The sequence below is a fragment of the Podarcis cretensis genome (genome assembly GCF_951804945.1).
Source record: "Podarcis cretensis genome assembly, chromosome: 9".
Lineage (NCBI taxonomy): Eukaryota > Metazoa > Chordata > Lepidosauria > Squamata > Lacertidae > Podarcis > Podarcis cretensis.
In genome coordinates, this window is record NC_137178.1 from 24,080,240 (window position 1) to 24,101,990 (window position 21,751).

The 21,751-nt window shown below is 42.9% G+C and overlaps 2 protein-coding genes across 7 annotated transcripts in view; one reads left to right on the plus strand and one right to left on the minus strand.

The window, feature by feature from the left end:
* The window catches only part of AIMP1 (aminoacyl tRNA synthetase complex interacting multifunctional protein 1), a 37,354-nt gene extending 29,346 nt beyond the window's left edge, over positions 1-8,008 (plus strand). For all 5 annotated transcript variants that reach the window (XM_079990307.1, XM_079990305.1, XM_079990306.1 and 2 more), the window contains one exon: positions 7,753-8,008. In XM_079990307.1, coding sequence (XP_079846433.1) covers positions 7,753-7,919 — 167 coding nt within the window. In that variant the 3' untranslated portion in view covers positions 7,920-8,008. The remainder of the gene's footprint in view (positions 1-7,752) is intronic.
* Positions 8,009-10,447: 2,439 nt separating this feature from the next.
* On the minus strand, positions 10,448-20,744 carry GIMD1 (GIMAP family P-loop NTPase domain containing 1). 2 transcript variants are annotated; one of them, XM_079990393.1, is made up of 3 exons: positions 20,675-20,744; positions 15,207-15,621; positions 10,448-10,735 (listed from the first exon to the last, which is right to left on the minus strand). In XM_079990393.1, the coding sequence occupies exons 2-3, from the start codon at positions 15,597-15,599 to the stop codon at positions 10,466-10,468; spliced, it is 663 nt and encodes a 220-aa protein (XP_079846519.1). In that variant the 5' UTR covers positions 15,600-15,621; positions 20,675-20,744; the 3' UTR covers positions 10,448-10,465. The 2 variants fall into 2 exon arrangements, with proteins under 2 accessions (XP_079846519.1, XP_079846518.1); XM_079990392.1 differs by lacking the exon at positions 20,675-20,744 and adding an exon at positions 16,797-16,901.
* Between the last annotated feature and the right edge of the window lie 1,007 nt (positions 20,745-21,751).

Genomic DNA, 21,751 nt, shown 5'->3' on the forward strand with positions numbered 1-21,751 from the left:
CCATGGGACTCTCAAGAGTCTCCTCCAGCACCATAATTCAAAAGCATCAATTCTTCGGCGATCAGCCTTCTTTATGGTCCAGCTCTCACTTCCATACATCACTACTGGGTCAGTTCTCCCTGACTCTCCATTTATTTATTCCCCCCCCCACACACACACCCATATAAGGTGATCGCATAAGTAAAGTGAGCGCAAGTTGCAGGCTTACTGTACTAAATTGTTCAGGGTCATTAAAACGAATAGATTCTGAAGAGCTCCAGAAGGACCTCTCCAAACCAAGTGCATGGGCAATAAAATGGCAAATTAAGCGAATTGAAGCAAGTGTCAAGTGATGCACATTGAGGCAAAAACATCTTAGTTTTACATATATTGTCATGGGCTGTGAACAAACCCAGGAACCTTGAGGTCACAGTAGACAGCTGGATGGAGATATTGACCCAACATGCGTCAGCTTTGAAAAAAACGAATTCCCTGCTTCAGATCATTAAGAGAAGAATTGAATATGCCTCTGGATACCAGTTGCTGGAAATTGCAGGCGGGCAGAGTGCTCAGGTCCTGCTTTGTGGGCTTCCCAACCAAGATAACAGGATGCTGAACTAGATGGGTCATTGGCCTGATTCTGCAGTCCCATCTTACTTTCTCAAGGAAAGGAGAGTTGGAGTAAACTCTCTCTCCCCCCCCCCATATAAATTGATTATGAAAGAGTCTCGTCTTTCCCCACCCCAATCCGTATTACATACATGATTCAAAGGTTGCACTGAGGAACTAGCCAGTGTTGCGTGAGAGAAGACTTTGTGAACTTTACTACTGCTTCCTTTCTGATAGGAAACCAGAGATAACTCAGGAGTTTTAATAGTTCCAAGTGAAGGATTTATAACCCATTTTAAGTAAGTTTGGTCTTCTGAGGCTATATATCTTAGCTGCAGAATAAAACAGTGCTCCCTAAAGCACCAAAGGAAAAGAACTGCTCACAAATCTGGTAGCTGCAAAATAAAGGCAGTATATTCTCTGAGAATATGCTGTACCGAATAGTGCAAGAGTCTCATTCTGACACCACAGCCCATTTTTATTTTGTATTAGTTCTCCTGATACTGTGGTATAGGGTAAATAAATATATGAATGGGGGGAAGGTCTCTATTGGAAGATGACTAATTTGCAGAAAAAGAAAAAGAAAAAAAGGCAAAGGTGATGGAGAAAAGACGAATGATGTAGAACTGTTGGAGCTGCCTCACTTTTTTAATTGAACCAACCGGCTTAAAGAGAGTGTCCCAACTTTATTTCTTTGTTTATTAGTAGATTTATATTGTGCTTTTTGATTGAAGCCCACAGAGCAACTCACATCATGAATTAATGCAAGGCATGCATGAAAAGCCAGATACTTAAAACTAAGCAAGACCAACCCAGCTGGAGCAGGTGCCTGATGTGGTCTTTGCCTGCTTCCATCTCTCTCTCCCTCTCCTCTTAATTCCCACCTAGCAATTGGTCTTAGCTATCTTGAAGAGGGAAAGGGGGCATCAACTGCAAAAGCAACTTTGATGTCCAAAGCAAGGAAGTGCAGTTTATATTTTCGAACTGCACATTGGATCGCTTTCTCTTTTTAACCGTTGGTGTATACCATGGCTCCTCGCTGGCGATTGGAACATACTTTTATTTACATAATAACCCACGACATCTGGAAAGTTTGAGTAAGGACACATCGCATTCTGTAAAATTCCTTCTGAAACCACAACCTGCTGGTTTAGCCATTAGTGGCTCGCGCTGCTGAAGCTTAAACGTGATCCAGGGCCTGTGAAGCCCTGTTGTTAATTCCCAGTGAATTTGGGTCCAGCCACTTGCTTTTACCAGAGGAGCAGAAATACTCAAGTGTAGCGCTCTGCTTTGCCACATGGCAGCCTAGAAGTAGTTCTCCCAGGAAATTTGCTCTGACATATTTGCGCATATCATTTACTTGCATTCATGCAAAGACAGGAGCTGTGCGCAGCAATCTCTGGATTCAGTTTGGGAGCTCATTGTCTTTTTAAAAATAATAATAATAATTTATTTGGTTTTTCAAATTAACATTTTACAGAGATATATCATACATAAATAATAAAAACAAGGTTCTGAGAAATCTCCTGGACTTCCATCCTCCTCTTTGTGGGTCCTATTATTAATCATTTCCTCCTCGCATCATTTATGATGATTCAAATCTTTTACATCTCCATTGTGTCCAGAATTCACCCTTAAACTACAAGTGATATTCCAATCCCACTAACGAGTTTAACTGTTTGCAATGGTCTTTTAAGATATAAATTTTCCCCATTTTTTATTAAAATGTTGGTCTTCCTGATTTCTGATTCTTCTGGTCATTTTAGCCATTTTGGCATAGTCCATCAACTTCATCTGCCATTCTTATCTGGTAGGAACTTTATCTTCTTTCCATCTCTGTAACATGCGTGCAGCTGTGGTCTCATACATAGTCTTTTCTGCTTCCTTGGGATTTTGGCACCTAGGAGCTCATTGTCCTTCAAGGTCATTTGCCCCAAGTAATTGATGTGTGGATGCCTCTTGGAGGCAGTAATGAGTCATATGAGTCGTCACTGCTTTCACAGGTTTCGAATTCTGATCACATAGGGCCTCTCTGGAAAAGCACATTTAAAGATACTATCTTTCTCATCTTCCTTTAACATGAACAGGATAGTTTACTCAACAGCAAATTTCAAAATTCTAATTAAATACGAACTTACTGTAGCTTTATTTAATACTCAGTTTAGACTGGGGATGGGGAATGTGTCTATAGAGATAGCTGGACTGCAACTCCCAACATCCTTGACCATTGACCATGTTTGTTGGATCTGATGGGAATCAGGAGTCCCGACGATATCTGAAAAGGGGCCACAGATTCCCCATCTCTGGTTGGACTTTTTCACTTGGAAGCATGTACACATTAATGGCTTGAAACCCAGTGAACTCATCCACTCTGTTGCATTTCAAGTTGCTGCACATACCAGAGATCGGGCAGGGATGTCTTCAACCTACGCCCATTGTCTGATTCATTTGCATGCACAACGGTTGCCTAAAATGTACACATCTCAACTTAACTGCAGCTTCCGTTTTCAAATCGGGTGGAAACTTCTTTGATGGAAAGCCCATCAAATGGGAGTATTTATCGAGAAGCTACAAGATACCTGTGGATTGTGGCGAACGTTGTGTACTCTGCGCCAAACACTAGCAGTGGGAGCCCACTGGACCCAGAATAAGCATTAATGTGTACACTACCTTAGTGTACTGTAACAATTCTGAAGAGAGGCTTTTCTGGGTCTCGAGTTCCTCACTTACTGGAGGAAAATATCTCTTTACTTACCTTTGGGCCTTTCACTCAAGCATCCCATGCCTGTTCTGTTCCAACTTCTGTTATGTTTTCAGTGCTTGGACGAGCCAGCGCAGCAGAGCAGTATAACGCCTGTCAGTTAGCTTTTCTGCAAATTTAAAGAAAGCTAACTGCTCTCCCCAAAGAGTAGGAATCATGAGTTTTCTCCCATCTTATTTTTAGCTGTCCTTCACAGTGGTTGTTTCTCTTGCGAGAAGGGGATGCAGAGGGGAGGTTTACTGTGGAACGCACAACACAGTGCTCTGGTAATGTTTAAAAGTGGTGCCTGTGCTAATCTAATACAAGCCCACCACAGATCCCAGGGGAGCTTGCCTGGGTATTCCAAAGCAAGTTTTAATAAGATCCAGAAGGTGTTTGTGTAATAAAAGCCAGATTTTAATTTATTCTTGAAAACTAAATTGGCTTTTATAATGTTTGCATTTGAAAAGGATTGACTTTACCTTTGGGGTGATATAATTTTTGCTTTGCGTAGAATTCTCCCCTCCCCCCCCCAAGTATCTAGCTTACTCCAAAAGTTGGGATGGGGTTGGGCAATGATTTGTTTGCTTGTTTGTTTACTATGGGGCAGATCATCTAGGGCAGGGCCGGCTAACCTGTGGTCCTCCCAATGTTGTTTGACAACCCCCATAATCACTGACCATTGGGCATGCTAAAGGTAAAGGTAAAGGTACCCCTGCTGTACGGGCCAGTCTTGACAGACTCTGGGGTTGTGCCCCCATCTCACTTAAGAGGCCAGGGGCCAGCGCTGTCCGGAGACACTTCCGGGTCACGTGGCCAGCGTGACATCGCTGCTCTGGCGAGCCAGAGCCGCACACGGAAACGCCGTTTACCTTCCCGCTGGTAAGCGGTCCCTATTTATCTACTTGCACCCGGAGGTGCTTTCGAACTGCTAGGTTGGCAGGCGCTGGGACTGAGCAGCGGGAGCGCACCCCGCCGCAGGGATTCGAACCGCCGACCTTTCGATCGGCAAGCCCTAGGCGCTGAGGCTTTAACCCACAGCGCCACCTGCGTCCCATTGGGCATGCTAGCTGGGGCTAATGGGTGTCAAGAACCAGCAGCATCTGGAGGACCACAGGTTAGCCACCCTATTCTGGGTACCTTATTGTTTCTCTAAAAGGTGAACTGTTTCTCTATAAATCACTCGCTGCCTATGGCTGATGCACTGAAGCTTCTCTTCGTCACAAGCCAATCTATTTAACAGAGTTGTAGCAGGTTAATTATAATTAACTCTATGGCTGTTGCTGAGGTGGAAAGCTGATCCCCAGCCATCTGGTAGTATAATTGGGTTGCACCAAACTCAAGAAAGCTCCACGAGGAAATGCTGTGGCCATTTCTGCGCTCAGCTTCTCCGACATACAAACCTGATGTACTATTAATACATTTGTGGCCAAAATTAATCAAAGGTGGCTTATGGGGCAGTTGCACCTGTAAGCATCTAGTATGCTCAGGATGAAATCAGTTAGTGGTTGTTGTTTTTCTGTTCCCTTTCAATAGTTAACACAGAGTTTGAATGGAAGCAAAGAGTTTCTGTCCCCACCACACCCCTTATTGCCACAAAGGAGTAGAATTGACAGGCATACAGCTGTCGCTAAACGATAAGGCATTTGGATATTTCCAAGCACCCAGAAATATCATAAATTGATAGTTGCCTCTGGTTTGAGCCCATTTCCAATCTTAATTGTAAGTCAATCTTCAGTATGAGATTATGAAATAAAAGCAGATTGGAGGGGGGATTACTGTATTTTTCTGTCTATAAGACGCCCCCATGTTTAAGATGCCCCCTATTTTGGTGGACCCAGATTTAAGAAAATGGGGGAGACACTATCCATGTATAAGACGCCCCCTAATTTTTGACATTATTTTTTAGGGAAAAAAACCTAGTCTTATACACGGAAAAATATGGTAATTTAAGAAATGTCATGGACAGGGATCCAGATAAGTAAGCAACTAGCTCTGTGCTCCCCAGGGAGCTTTGGGTAAATTCTGCAAGTTGCTTTTGTTGCCTTTTAAATAATCTTGGGTTCTTTCTGCCTTGTGGGCTTGAGTTTTGAAAGGCTTCATCAAAAGGAATGGGTAGCCAAAATACAAAGTCTATTCAGCCCGTTCTAGGATGTTAAATGAGGCTCCTAGTTGGCAGAAAGGCTGATAATGAAAATGATTGTTATTGAGGCTCACCATTGTTACAGTTTGTTGTATTTACTAGAAGGAATTGTACAAAAGAGGATAAGATATCCCAGGCCATTCTGGCGGGACAATTTAAATCCTTGTTTTATCAGCATTAAATTATGAACTGAAACCCGCTTGTTCTTACAAGCCGGAATAAATAATACATTTTGCACATTTTCTTTCCATTGTTGGTATGCATACGTCATTCAGAACCATATAGGGTTAGACCCAGGCTTCACCTTCTATGAACAGAAGGGTTTTGATCTAGAGGAGCAATGACAGTGGTGTTTGGGCATGGGTGGGTGAGACTTTTTATGATTTCCCACGTCCCCTGCAGCCCCCAACGTATAATCTTCCACACTGTCCTGGAAGGCCCCCTAAATTCATCTAAACTGTGTGGAAATGGTACTGAGGGCTGCAGGAAAAAGTGGGTTGCCAAAAGTCACCTCTTTATGCCATCAGATCCTATGGGCAGAGTCTTCCCCAAAGTTGTGACCCTATTTATTATTATTATTATTATTATTATTATTATTATTATTAATTCTTTCTCTAGCTCTGTTTTTCTTGCTCGTGCAGCTGGTTTCTATGATGTATTTTGGTTTGCTTTCTTTATTCTACTTGTGAATTCCTTTGAAGTTTTTAGTTATTATTTTTATTTAAGAATAGGTTGGTGTCATTTGATGTTGGTCCTAATATTGTGTACCTGATTTTGCAATACAGCAGCTCCATGAGCTTTCTGAAACCAAGAATTCTTTCAGCAAGCACGTGTACCTAGCGAATGTATTAATGTGGACACTAATTGCTGTATGAATTTTGCACTAGGGGAATAAGGAGTAAAGCATTACTGCTGCTCGGAATGGCCTCTCATGTTTATGATGGGAAGCAGAACACCTAGCTCACTTAAATAGTTTTGATGATCTTACTCTTGGGCTTTGCATTATTCCACTATTGTGACTCCCTTAACCATTCACAGCAGTTTCAAAAAGTAGTAGGAAAAGAGCTCCAGCTTTCCACAGAATTGGTAATCCTTGTGTGCTTCCTTGTTTTGAACATGTCTGAGTGATTAAAAATAATAATAATTAGTGGAGTTAAAATATTTTCAGTTACAGATAGGTAGCCGTGTTGGTCTGCCATAGTCAAAACAAAATAAAAAAATTCCTTCCAGTAGCACCTTAAAGACCAACTAAATTACCAATAACTAATTTAGTTGGTCTTTAAGGTGCTACTGGAAGGATTTTTTTTATTTTGTTTAAAATATTTTGTTTGTCTTTGCATTCCAGTTGCTCTCAGAGAGCTGCTTCATATCTAATCTACTTGTGGATAGCTATTGGAACAAATGTTAAGCATTGCTATTAATAACCAGAGTCTGCTTCTAACCAGAATTTGAAGTCATGGCTTTATAACTGGTTTCATATTCAGGTTAGAAGCAAACCATGGTGAGTGTTAAAGGTAAAGGTAAAGGTACCCCTGCCCGTACGGGCCAGTCTTGACAGACTCTGGGGTTGTGCGCCCATCTCACTTAAGAGGCCAGGGGCCAGCGCTGTCCGGAGACACTTCCGGGTCACGTGGCCAGCGTGACAAAGCTGCATCTGGCGAGCCAGAGCCACACACGGAAACGCTGTTTACCTTCCCGCTGGTAAGCGGTCCCTATTTATCTACTTGCACCCGGAGGTGCTTTCGAACTGCTAGGTTGGCAGGCGCTGGGACCGAGCAGCGGGAGCGCACCCCGCCGCAGGGATTCGAACCGCCGACCTTTCGATCGGCAAGCCCTAGGCGCTGAGGCTTTAACCCACAGCGCCACCTGCGTCCCATATGGTGAGTGTTAGGGATGGCTAATAGTAATGATGCAGTCTAACCATGGTGCATAGCTAACCATGGTGCAGGGTGAAAGGAATTGGCATGTGGGAGGGAAGATGGATGAGGGAGGGGAATTTGCAATTTCATGGCACACTTTCCTTAACCTTCGGTTTAAAATAAAGGTTCTTATGACTGTGGCAGCCAAGAGTTCTTCCTTTTAGCCCGCTAGATCTGTTACAGTTAAACCCTTTACTTGGCGGGTAAACTATTTTATATGGATCAGAAAAAGAACTCCCCCCCCCAAAAAAAAATGTACTTAATACGTTGATTTCTAGCAGCTCATGCCATTTCCAATACATTTTGAAAAGAAACAGTCTTTAAAATGATTTATCCTGCTTTCATGTCTGTCTGTTTTATAGGTGACCCTGAACGAGAACTTAACCCTAAGAAGAAAATATGGGAGCAGATCCAGCCTGACCTTCATACTGATGGCCAGTGTGTTGCTACATACAAAGGAGTACCATTTGAAGTGAGGGGGAAAGGAGTCTGCAGAGCTGCTACCATGGCCAACAGTGGAATCAAATAAACATTTATCGGTTCTGCAAGCGCTTTAGGTCATTTTTAATGGAAAGGAATGCAAACACAATTAAAAACAAATAATTGCCTCACCCGAAACTATTCTCATTCATTTTTGTACACCTGTTACCAAATAATGAGTTTCCATGGCTAACAACTTCATATTTCTCTTTCATCGCTTCCTGCTTTCTGGAATCTGAATATAGGCATTCATTAGGTGGAGCGTAACTCTTGCTTTCAGGGCAAATGGCTTCTAAAAGGGCAAAAGGAGGTTCAATATTTGTGAAGTGGGAAATAGTTTAAGTCAGAGGAACTGGGATAATTATTATTTGGTGGAGGAAGGGTCGGAAACATCTAAACAACAACAGTTGGTAGATAAATGGTATGTGTGTTTGGATGGATGTGCAAGTTGACTTTGCATGCTAAGGCTGGTGACTGTGCCATACTATAATTACTTTATATTAAATCATATTGGAAAAACTACAGCTGTAGTTACTGATCACTTAATAACCGAAATCACCAGTTGAGTTAAATTTGGCATACAAATTTTACCTACAAGTTCCTGCCTAAATTGAATTTGAGAAGTAGGCTAAGATGAAGACTAGATATGACTCAATTAGATATGACCTGATACCAGGAAATCTAAAAGCTGGTTTTAAAAAAATAAAATAAAAAATGCTGTAATGAAATTTTATGTCACACATTGCATATTTTTTTTATTTTTAAAAACATTTCTAGCCTTTCATCACAAGCAATCCCAGTAAGTAATTTAAAGCTAAAACAAAATAATAATAAAACTGACTTGTATATATCATACCATTGTGCTGTAAAATTATATCTGGCATTCTTTCACGGGGTATTGAAGATAACAGTTCTGTTTCTTCCAAAATGGTATAAATGCATTTATGAACAAGAGACGGAATGGAGCACAGATGTGGAAATTATGGAATTTTGCATTGCAATTTAACTAAAAGAGCAGGGCTGGTTAATCTAAATTAATTACAAATGGGCTGGGAGAAGGTTGGGGGTGTCTGTGATGGGAGGGAGAAGGCCCTATAACTTAAAGCCTGGTCCATATACCTGATAGCTTGAACTAAACAATGGTTTAGAGTGCACCAGAGGTTTGCATAGAAGCCAGACTCTGAGTTCTGGCAGAATCAGGAGCAGACCACTGTTTGTTTTAAACTCTGACTTTAATGTGTGCAAACCAAGCTAATGATTTACTTCCCTGTGAGTCAGGGAAGTAGAGCATTCATAGGAAGTGTTCAGCCAATGAGAGAGGTGAAAATGAGCGGTTAAGAAAATTCTTGGGTTGAGTGCAGGAGACTGATTTGATCCTGGACATATGGTGTGGAAACAAGCCCTGTTTTTTTTCCCCCATAGGCTTAAGTAGTCTAGTATTAAAGTTACTGGTCAAAATCTAGAGAGATTAAGTGTCCCAAAGTTCCTTTGGATGAACAAGATTTAAGTATTTAACAGTATGCTTGCTTAGGCATAGCTACCTTTCCCTACATCTTCTTTCTCAGCAGTGTTACTGAGTTCAACCATTTCTTTGGATTCAGTGGCATTTTCACTGAGGTTGTGCACCATTACTAATTACTTTATAACACAATTTATGTAAATGCTGATGGGTTAGCAAACGATGACCAGATTGTCTGGCAGGCCTCTTCTCCCTGGCTACTTGAGGAGGAGCTGGAGCCAACTGAGTTGGGAGAAGCTGATACACAGTTGAAAAGAGGCCTCTAGTTTGATGCGCTAGCTACTTCGTTGTAAACTATCCTTAATCGGTAAATCGAGACATTGGTCTGTTTAGACATCACATTAAAACATCATTTAAAACAGACACTTAATCTGATTGATCAGCGCACTAGTGCACGCTGCTCAAAAGTTCCCATGATGGTCCTTTACTGTTCCTGTCACCACCACAAACAAATTGGCTATTCATGCCATTTCATCCAGATTTGGGCCAAATTGTGAGCAGTAGCTATGAGTGGAATTCAACTATTACTCAGAGTAGACCCTCTAAAATTAAGCGACAAATTAGTCATGTTCAATAATTTCAGCGGGTCTACTCTGAGTAGGTATAGTGTTGAATTCTACCCTATGGTTAGTTCTGGGAATATTACTCATGGTTTTTTTGGGATGAAACAAAAAGTATGTCAAGAGCTACTCTGGCTTGTTTTGACTGGTACAGCAGGAGTGGGTAAGGAGCAGCATGGAAGTTTCTGAGTAGTTATACAAGCAGCAGCATAATTTTATTTGTATTCTTCCTTTCCATAGTTAAAACCCATGCTCAAGCTGGTTTACAGCTCGGCAAGATTTACATAATTACAAACCTAATAAAATGCATCAAAAAGCACACAAACTGAAACAATTTCCACATAAATCAAAATAAGATCTAAAAATAAAGATACAAAAAGTAATATTTATTATTTATTAAATCTGTATACCGCCCTATTCCCTCAGGTCTCAGGGCAGTTCACGAGATGCCTAATGAGCTTTAAAGTTAAAAGACAAGACACAAAAGCAAGCTGAAAGTAAATCAGCTGCTTAAGTTTATATCATTTGTTTAAATACAAGGGTCTGGTAACTGTTTTGCTTCAAAAACTCCATAATTTTCCTTAAAACTTCTAGGTGTTCCTGTTTCAGAGGCTGCTCGTGATTGCCTACAAAAATGTACTTTTGCTCCACTGACTGCAGGAGTTTATGAAGTGTGTCTGTGGCAGAATGCAAATACTGTTCTGTAGTGAATCTGGCCTTTTCAATCTGGTCAGAATGAGTAAGACAGATGACAGTATAACTTTTCCAGTTAGGACCCAAGAGTTCCTAAAAGAGAGAGAGAGAGAGAGAAAGTTCCTTAATACATTTATTTCATACATTATTTCATCAAACAGCAATGCATTGGCTTGGCTCTGCAATGAGGCTTTTCTTTCCTATAGTTGGGAAGTCCTTATGAGCAATCTTCCTTTGGAAGTTAACTTCAGTTCATTCGGTCTATATAAAAGATGAATTTATAGTGGGTTGCCAGTTGCCTGAATGGCTTAAATGTTGAGAAGGGTAGGCTTGAGCTCCTTGGAATAAATGAATAAATATGATGCATAGACTTTGGGGGAATCACTTGTTTCAATGGCATCCATCTTGTCCTTTTACAACAGGACCTGCTGAGGAGTGGCAGTCAATTTGCCATCTTGTGGCTGAATTGAAGGTTGCAATTCAGTAACAATTGCCAGAATCATCCCAGCTCAAGGACTGTGTACCGTGTTAGAATTGTCAGCTCCTAGAGCTCACCATCCTGCCAACCTAGCAGTTCGAAAGCACGTCATAGTGCAAGTAGATAAATACTTCCGGCGGGAAGGTAAACGGCGTTTCCGTGTGCTGCTCTGGTTCACCAGAAGCAGCTTAGTCATGCTGGCCACATGACCCGGAAGCTGCGGACAAACGCCGGCTCCCTCGGCCCATAGAGCGAGATAAGCGCCGCAACCCCAGAGTCTGTCATGACTGGACCTAATTGGAAGATGATGCCCAAAGGTTTTAAAACTTTCAGAGCCTGAATTAATGAAACTCCTTGATGCTATAATAATAATAATAATAATAATAATAATAATAATAATAATAATAATTTTATTTATATCCCACCCTCCCCGACCAAAGCCGGGCTCAGAGCGGCTAACAACAAGTAAAAATAGCATAGTGTACATAAAATCACACAGTCAATTAATTAAAATACATTCTAAAATCAATTCAGAATCAAATTAATGGCAACAATTGGGCTAGAGTTCTATGAGGATTACAGAAGGAGAGAGGGGGTCAGACTGTGCCTTGGCCAAAGGCCTGGCGGAACAGCTCCGTCTTACAGGCCCTGCAGAAAGATGTCAAGTCCTAGGCCCTAGTTCTTGTGACAGAGCGTTCCACCAGATCGGGGCCACGGCCAAAAAAGCCCAGGCCCTGGTCGAGGCCAGCCTAACCTCCCTGTGGCCCAGGATCTCCAAGATGTTTTTATTTGAAGACCATAAGGTCCTCCATGGGACATACCAGGAGAGGCGGTCCTGTTCCTAAGTGGCACTGTCCCAAGGTCAACGTGTGTAGTACCCAGAATCAGAGACAGGCTGGGTACCATAAATTTCTTTTTCTGCAGGTGCCTTGCTGGGGCCCCATACCCAGTTCTGAACAGATTTGCAAGCCTAGTAAACATGATTTAAATGCATCCCGAACAACTTTTACAACTGCCTCGTTCTGCAGACAGTCTCCTGCTTTGAACATCCTTTAACTTGCTTGGGCAACCCATGGCCATAGGAGGGGGGAGATCTTGTCGTGGTGTTCCTCGAGATTCTTTTGGGTGTATTCTGCAGCATTGTCATAGAATCATAGAATCATAGAATCATAGAGTTGGAAGAGACCACAAGGGCCATCGAGTCCAACCCCCTGCCAAGCAGGAAACACCATCAGAGAACTCCTGACATATGGTTGTCAAGCCTCTGCTTAAAGACCTCCAAAGAAGGAGACTCCACCACACTCCTTGGCAGCAAATTCCACTGTCGAACAGCTCTCACTGTCAGGAAGTTCCTTCTAATGTTTAGGTGGAATCTTTTTTCTTGTGGTTTGGAACCATTGCTCCGTGTCCGCTTCTCTGGAGCAGCAGAAAACAACCTTTCTCCCTCCTCTATGTGACATCCTTTTATATATTTGAACATGGCTATCATATCGCCCCTTAACCTCCTCTTCTCCAGGCTAAACATGCCCAGCTCCTTTAGCCGTTCCTCATAAGGCATCGTTTCCAGGCCTTTGACCATTTTGGTTGCCCTCCTCTGGACACGTTCCAGTTTGTCAGTGTCCTTCTTGAACTGTGGTGCCCAGAACTGGACACAGTACTCCAGGTGAGGTCTGACCAGAGCAGAATACAGTGGCACTATTACTTCCCTTGATCTAGATGCTATACTCCTATTGATGCAGCCCAGAATTGCATTGGCTTTTTTAGCTGCCGCGTCACACTGTTGGCTCATGTCAAGTTTGTGGTCAACCAAGACTCCTAGATCCTTTTCACATGTACTGCTCTCAAGCCAGGTGTCACCCATCTTGTATTTGTGCCTCTCATTTTTTTTGCCCAAGTGCAATACTTTACATTTCTCCCTGTACATTTCACCATAATAGTGCATCAGTGGTGGATTTATTCAGCTTTACTTTGTTCTGCAATGCTGACCCAATGCGCCCATGTTATTGCTATCAGCTGCTAGAGTGGAACAATATTGGGATGAAACCCAGAACATTTGTGATCTTTAAGGAGTTGCAGGGTTTTATAGGCTATGCATTGACTGGAAGTGAAGCAATGTGGCCACCCCAAAACCTTTGCAAGTGGAAAACTGTATTAAAGCTGGCTTGTCCCAATGATGGCATTAGGAGCACAAATCATCGGGAATGCACAATGCAAGGGATGTCTGAAAGAGCCCTTAGAGAAACAGGAGGAAGGGAGAAGAACAACAGCATGCAGTGCATTTAAATAGCCGTTTCCAAGGAATATGATTTTTAGCCCTGATGTTTTGGGTGCAATTTTAAATTAACTGTGCATTGACTGAATGCTGGTTTTCAGCCCCCGGAGGTATTTACGCAGAGGCTGAATGGCTACAGGGATGCTGTAGTTGCATGCCTCCTTGGTCCTGCACTGAGGAAAGATGTGGCTTATTCTGTATATGAATTTCTGTGCCATCCTTCTACGAAATTAGGGAAGCTTCTGACATGTAGAAAAACAATAATGTTACAAAGACCAACAACATAAAACACAATAAAAAGCAAGCAATGCAATGGGGTTGGACTAACTAATCATCAAATCCTGGCATAATGGGAACAGTTTGTGGTTGGATTCTATATTCTATATATCTCAGGAACTCCATTCTGTGGTTACTGAGCGGTCATAGCTATAAGGTTATTGAGGAACACTCACTGTGATGTATAAACAATGTTCTTAGGGATACACTTATTTCCCTAGGACGACATCAGCATTCTTGCCCCATTTATTTTATGAACAATGAAATCATAGCATCTGGACTTTTAGGAAAATGAATAATTAGCCAAATATTACATTAACTATGGACCATAATTATTATGATGGAAGAGGAACAGAAGGCACTAATGCTCCCTGCCTTTTTACTAAAATTAGCTTCCTATTTGCTTCTCCCACCTTAACATCCAAGTGATGAGTTGGCCTGTGTCCTAATTTAGGATTGAATGCATATATTCACACCCGAATGCTTGATTGTCCCAATATAGGATTGTCCCATCAATGGCTTATCAGGCAACACAAAACACATGAAAAGCTGTAAGAATACTGTTTGTACTGTTGGGAGCCGCCCAGAGTGGCTTCGGAAACCCAGCCAGATGGGTGGGGTATAAATAAGAAATTGTTGTTGTTGTTGTTGTCTCTAACTGGCAGCCGCTCACTAGGTTCTTGGGAAGAGGTCTTCCCAGTATCTTCTACCTGTTTCTTTTAACTGAAGATACCAGGAAGGAGACCTGCAGCCTGCAGCCTGGGCACTTGTCACTGAGCCATCTGTCATCTGGTGAATCAGCAAAGCATCATTGCACACCAACCTTGTTGGTTTAAAGTTCTTTCCCAGTGTCTTAACATGCACATCTGGAACAAACAAACAAACAAAAATTCCTTCCAGTAGCACCTTAAAGGTAAAGGTAAAGGTAAAGGTACCCCTGCCCGTACGGGCCAGTCTTGACAGACTCTGGGGTTGTGCGCCCATCTCACTTAAGAGGCCAGGGGCCAGCGCTGTCCGGAGACACTTCCGGGTCACGTGGCCAGCGTGACATCGCTGCTCTGGCCAGAGCCAGAGCCAGAGCCGCACACGGAAACGCCGTTTACCTTCCCGCTGGTAAGCGGTCCCTATTTATCTACTTGCACCCGGAGGTGCTAGGCGCTGAGGCTTTAACCCACAGCGCCACCTGCGTCCCACCAGTAGCACCTTAGAGACCAACTAAGTTTGTTATTGGTATGAGCTTTAGTGTGCATGCACACTTCTTCAGATACACTTCTTCATGCATGCACACGAAAGCTCATACCAATAACAAACTTAGTTGGTCTCTAAGGTGCTACTGGAAGGAATTTTTGTTTATTTGTTTGTTTGTTTTAACTACAACAGACCAACACAGCTACCTACCTGTAACTATGCACATTTGGGTAATACTTTGAAGCTCATGTTTCCTGAACGCAGAGAATTGCATGGAAATGTGACGTTGCTCTTTCAGTTAAATCTTGATATGCCATTCTACTGGATATGCTTACTGGTACACAGTTTACCTGGGCTAGCTGGATTGTAGGGTCCTCTTCCTCCTCACACAGTGGAACATCTGCCCTCAGGACCAACAAGGCCAAGTGAAGGCCTTTCTCTCCAAAGTGCCGGACCAAAGCACTTCTCACCTCGGTCTTCACTTGCTCTCTGCTCAGGCTGCTGTGAGGGTAGCCGGGAGTGTCCAGCACTTGGACCTGCACAGTGAGCTCACTGCCTCGGCGACGCGCAAAGCCCAAAATGGGACAGCTGCGGCCTAGACTGCAAGATGTGGTCATGGAGGACGGGGAAAGAAAACTGGCAAAGTCTCTGCTGCCTAGAAGGGTGTTTCCTGTAGCACTTTTGCCACTCTGTGTCTTTCCAAGCAAGAGGAGGTTGAGCGTCATCTTGCTGTCGTCGGACATTGTGCTTTCCTCCTACAAATCCCTGGAAACAGGAAAGAGAATTAATAATGCTTGGCAAAATAGGAAGCTGCCTTGTAGTGAGCCAGACCATTGATACGTCTAGTGCTGTCCACACTGACTGGTTTCAGACAGGGGGCATTTCTAGCCCTTCCTGGAGATCCCAGGGATGGAACCCTGTAGGACTGGATTCTTTCTTGCAAATTCCTATCCCTGAATGGGCATGTGAGGCAAATGCTGTTCCATCAAAAGCAGCAATGCTCTCCTGCAATAACTACTGTAAGTATTGTCTGGGCACAGTTCAGGTGGCCAGGCAAAGGAAGGTTTGAGGTATTTCAGTTGCTGGGACTCACAAGTGGGCAGAGTGCTGTTGCACTAAAATTTGCTTTGATGATTTTTCAGAAGCATCTGTTTGACTACTGTGAGAAAAGGATGTTGGTCTTGATTCAGCAGGTTCTTCTTACATTCATATGTAAGTACCTGTAGAAGAAATGTCTCTTTCAGAAACTGCTCCTTCTGTTAGGAATGAAAACAGCCGTAGTTTTATATAGGCAACAACTGTTTTGCACAGGAGTTGCTCTTTATGGCTTATTTTGTTTGTTAATAACATGAAAATTATTGTTGTTACCCAGTGGCATAGCGTGGGGGTGCAGGGGGGCCGGCCGCACTGGGCGCACCATCGGGGGTGCGGGGCGCACTCGCACTCGAGTGCTAAAATCCACGGGTTAAGGGGCGCAAATTACTTGCCTTGCCCTGGGTGCTGACAACCCATGCTACGCCACTGTTGTTACCAGTATTATTTAAAAGCCTGCAGTTCCTGAATCCCTTCCCCATAGACACACATCTATCCATCCCAGCAGGTAAAAGTTCTTATTATGGTTCAAATACACATTCCAGCCAGGCAAAAGAACTCAGTGAGGGTGTGTAGCAGATCCGGTAAGGAACATGACCTAGGGAAACTCCTGGGGATTCGGTAGAGGGGCCTGGAAGCCACATTTGGTCTGCAGAATAGAAGTACTCTGCCCTGGATTTAAAACAAAAATATAGCATGAGCTACCTGTGAGTGGAGATTGCTGCCGCAATCCATGGTTGCTGAGTCTTGTATATTAGCGTTTGTTTATATATAGCACAATTTCTACCTCCATCTAACTGCATCAAACAACATTCGGAGCTTCAGGCAGTGCTCCAGTTTTTACTTACCTTACTGTGTCCTGAAGGTCTTTCCCTGGCCACTTTCTCTCTTTAAGAGCCTTTGTCTTTGATGGGCAGCTTGTACTTTGAAGCAGATCTTGCTATTGTACCACAGTGAGACTGACACCGACTCTTTACTCAGGTTAATCGGTTACAGAATGATCCTCATTTATAGCTGATAAGAAATGCCCCAATAATCTGCCTTGGCACTTTACTTCCTTCTAGTTGTTCAGTAGGATTGCAATTTTCTGTTTGCTTTCACCCAAAGCTCATAAGAAGAGGTTTGTCATGAAAAAATACTTTGTTCAATTGCTTTATTGTTTGGAATGGCTACTACGTTGTATAAGGCGGTTGTTGTTCCTTTTACACTTCCTCTATCTCCCTTTTTCTTTCTGCCATTATACCTTGGGTAGTTTCTAAGCATCATAAACATGCAGTGGCAAGCTCTAGTGAATTCAGTTTCCAAGAGTGGGTCCTAATGTAGCCCAAACAACACCATCCACTCACAAGAAGCAGAGATGGGCACTCCAAGATTTACAGAAGCACAAAAGTGTTTTTACAATAACAAACCAGCTCAATAGAGACTGAGGATGCTCGATAGCCACAGAACACTGACTATTGGATGGAAAACTAAGGAGGAAGGAGGATGCAATGGAGTATACTAGAAAAGGCCATGGATCATTTGCTGCTGAAACTTTCAACAAGAGTATTCCACACAACAACATTTTATTGTACACCCTCGTCTAACTACTTGTTCTTTGTCTACCTGTACAATAGTCACTTGTCAATATTTCATCTTCCTTTCCTAAAATTATTTCGGGCTCTTCTCTGACCATGGAAGAGAATGCAGGAATGGACTGGCTCGATGGCTGGGATCATCATGGACAGTGAGCAGGCTCAACTCCAGTTGTGTCAGCTGAGGGGTTAACTGAATGGCTGCCATGAATTCCTATAATTAAAAGGAAAACACTGTACTTGGGACCAGTGCTGCAGTAAGGCAAAAACCTCTTGGTTTCTCACTTTGAGGGTTTTCACAAGAGTGTTCGCACCATCTGCTGTGGTATTTGCAGTATTCAAACCCTCCATCTAAGCAGTCCAGCCATCATCATAATGAGCATTTGCTAGTGTATTAATAATTACCAGTTAACAGTAATCTCTGAATTTCTATTGCCTTCCTAGTTGAGTTATTTCTGCAAAATTGGGATGTTCAGTGCGCTGTTACATGAGCATGAGTGTAATAATAATAATAATAATAATAATAATAATAATATTTTATTTATACCTCGCCCTCCCCGGCCTGAATCAGGCTCAGGGCGGCTAACACCAATAAAATTACAATAAAACATAAAAGAAAGAAAAAAACAGTTAATTAAAATACGGGTTAAAATACAGGTTAAAATACAGTGTAAAATGCAGCCTCATTTTAGTAGTAGCCCATAAATCAAAACCATAAGGGGAGGGAAACAAAAGGGCCAGACTGAGTCCAAACCAAAGGCCAGGCGGAACAGCTCCGTCTTGCAGGCCCTGCAGAAAGATGTCAAATCCTGCAGGGCCCTGGTCTCTTATGACAGAGCGTTCCACCAAGTCGGCGCCAGTACTGAAAAGGCCCTGGCCCTAGTTGAGACCAATCTAACCACCTTGCGGCTCTGGACCTCCAAAGTGTTGTTATTTGTGGACCTTAAGTTCCTCCATGGGGCATACCAGGAGAGGTGGTCCCGTAGGTTGTTGTGCATGCCTTCTAGAAAACATGGTCTGAAACCCCCAAGAGCAGCTAAGTTCAGAGAGAAAAGCTAGATAAAACTATCCTATGAATCTTTGAATTTGGTTCTCTGTCTTATAGAAAACAGCAGACTCCCCTGTTATGATGCACTTCATGTGTTTTGGACTACAAGCTCACATCATCCTCAGCCAGTATAGCCAATAGTCAGAGATGATGGCAACTGTAGCCCCAAACATCTGGAGGGCACCAGGTTGGGGAAGGTTAGCATAGACCCTTGGACTGTTCCATTTTATTAGCTTGCAATGCAGGCATGCAAAAAGCAGGCATGGTGAAATGACGCATTATTAGACTGTGCTTCTCCAACTCAGAACAATGGCAGTTCTCCACAATGAGCATCGTAATGTGCATGATGCCGGGAGACATCTGGAAGATCTTATGACCGCATGAGTAGAAGGATTTAAGAAACCTTTCTTCCTGTGGGGATATGACAAGGAAAACCTGAAGTTGATTTATGTGACGACACTCAAGGCTTCTTCAACTTCAGGGAAGGAGTCTTCCCCAAGGTGGCAGCATATGCCTGTTTCACAGGTACTGATGCAACTAGCTGAAAACTTCTTTTCTCCCATTCACAGCAAGTTAAGGACAATTAAGAATTTTGTTTTAACATTCAGCTGATTATTGGGGGAAGAGGGCTGCTCAAGGAAATGAGCGAAACACTGGGGAAACTCTTTAACCCAACTAGCAGTGCTTGTAGATACTTGGGGCAGGGTTCACCCTGACCAAGGACTTATTTGATGCTTCAGCAAGTGAAGCCATCTTCTTGATTGCTGCCCTCCACTGCTACTGCTTCCATTTCATTTACTTCTTTATAAATGTATTTATATTCTGTGCTACCAAGGCTTTCTTTCAGCTGGAGCTCACAGGAACTCAATTCTGGAGCCTCTCAGGTGAGCACCATTGCCATTATAAGAGAACATGGGAGGCATTCATGGTGAGTTCCAGCACCTCTTTTTCTAGAAATATGGCACTGTGTGCCACCATATTAAAAAACTTAAGGCTTGCCCCCAACAATATGTGAACAATACAATATAAACCACTAATAAAAGCAGTACAAAACAATCATTTAAAGGACTGGCCAGTCAAGAACACTTAAAACAACTGCATAGGCCTGGTGGCATTAAAAAAAAAGTCTTCAAGAGATGCCTGAAAGTCAAAAGTGAGGATGAATATAGTCAAAATACACTGAGTGGATTGGCATGTTAATATAGTTGTACCCAGTCAACATCTCGAAAATGTTTTCTTACATATCTACAGTATTACTAAGGGCTGCCACCCCTGCTTGCTCTGCTCATCAACCCCACCTGCCCACCTTTGCCAACCCACTTTCCCCGACACCTGGCCAACCCCCTGTCGCTTTGTTGTTGTTGTTGTTTAGCCGTTTAGTCGTGTCCGACTCTTCGTGACCCCATGGACCAGAGCACGCCAGGCACTCCTGTCTTCCACTGCCTCCCGCAGCTTGGTCAAACTCATGCTCGTAGCTTCGAGAACACTGCCCAACCATCTCATCCTCTGTCGTCCCCTTCTCCTTCTCCATCTTTCCCAACCTCAGGGTCTTTTCCAGGGAGTCTTCTCTTCTCATGAGGTGGCCAAAGTATTGGAGCCTCAGCTTCACGATCTGTCCTTCCAGTGAGCACTCAGGGCTGATTTCCTTCAGAATGGATCGGTTTGATCTTCTTGCAGTCCATGGGACTCTCAAGAGTCTCCTCCAGCACCATAATTCAAAAGCATCAATTCTTCAGCAATCAACCTTCTTTATGGTCCAGCTCTCACTTCCATACATCACTACTGGGGAAACCATAGCTTTAACTATACGGACCTTTGTTGGCAAGGTGATGTCTCTGCTTTTTAAGATGCTGTCCAGGTTTTCATTGCTTTCTCCCAAGAAGCAGGCATCTTTTAATTTCGTGACTGCTGTCACCATCTCGTCGCTTTACACCTGACTAAACTCCCCTCCCTTTACATCTTACCCACCCCTTCACCTACCCTAAAGCTTGCTCCCCCCCCACAGCTCCCCCCAAGCCCCATCTGTTTTAAAGGAGAAGGCACTTCAGAAAATGGCTTGCCAAACTGCTCCCTGAAGCACCTTCTATGTCTGTTAGACACTTACCTAGGTGGCCTGTCACTTGTGCCATTTACTCATGCACCTGCCTGCCATACTGCTCTCATGCTGGCCTTTCCATAGACCCCTATTGGCAGCCATACAAACTGCACTATGATGACAGCCTTACGTTTCTATGTATATAGGAAACTATGTCACAATGGTTGTTATAGTTAATGTTTAATTGGGAAATAGAAATATGTCCAGAAGAACTGTACCTTTTTGACTGTGGGATATATCTTCTAGATAAGCTGTGTTGCCGCCCATATCTTCACTCTCTTTGATTCTTGGTTCCCATGCATTCCAGCTCTTTAGAACTTCATTGCATACAGGCACTCTGATATAGCCAGAGATAATGCCACAATAAACAATTTAAGATGTGCCCTCGTGCATTTCACACTCTCTGGTGGGAAACAAAATGACATCAATTGATGTAGGGCCATTTGCAGATGCTTACCCCTTTGTTTCATAAAATTATGGGAAGCACTGATAGCATCCGATAATGGAAACAGAATGTAGACTGTGCACTCCTTTTGAAATCAAAGTTCCACTTCTGCTACACAATAGGAAATGAATGCAATTCAAAGCTTGCTAGGAGGAAGGGAGCAGAAATCTAATACCCTAAAAACATTGGCCTAGATCCAAAAGAACTGCACAACTACTTTCCTACAACCATGTGTTTTTCAATCAGCATTTCTCCATTCTACATGGCAAATTACTTTTCAAACCAAGGAGAGTTTCCAAAAAAAGTCTGCAGCATAGCATGGTGGTCTGCTATATAAGGAGGACAGAGAAACCAAACATTCTTCTGGTCAATGCCAAGGCTTTGAGCCCACTCAAAGTAGCACCTTTGATCCCAGCCATTATATACAAGTAGGGTCTACTGAAGTCAATGCATCTTCCATGTGTTATGTTCGAGGTAAGTTGTAAACATTATTCTTTGTAATATGGTTAGTGAGTCATGATTTTGGTTCACAAATATGGAAGGCAATTGTACAAACACTACATGAGAACTGATCTTGTTTTTTCCCCTTGTAGCTAACCCTCCAGAAAATTTGAGATATTTGCTGACCGCAAAGTTTAGCA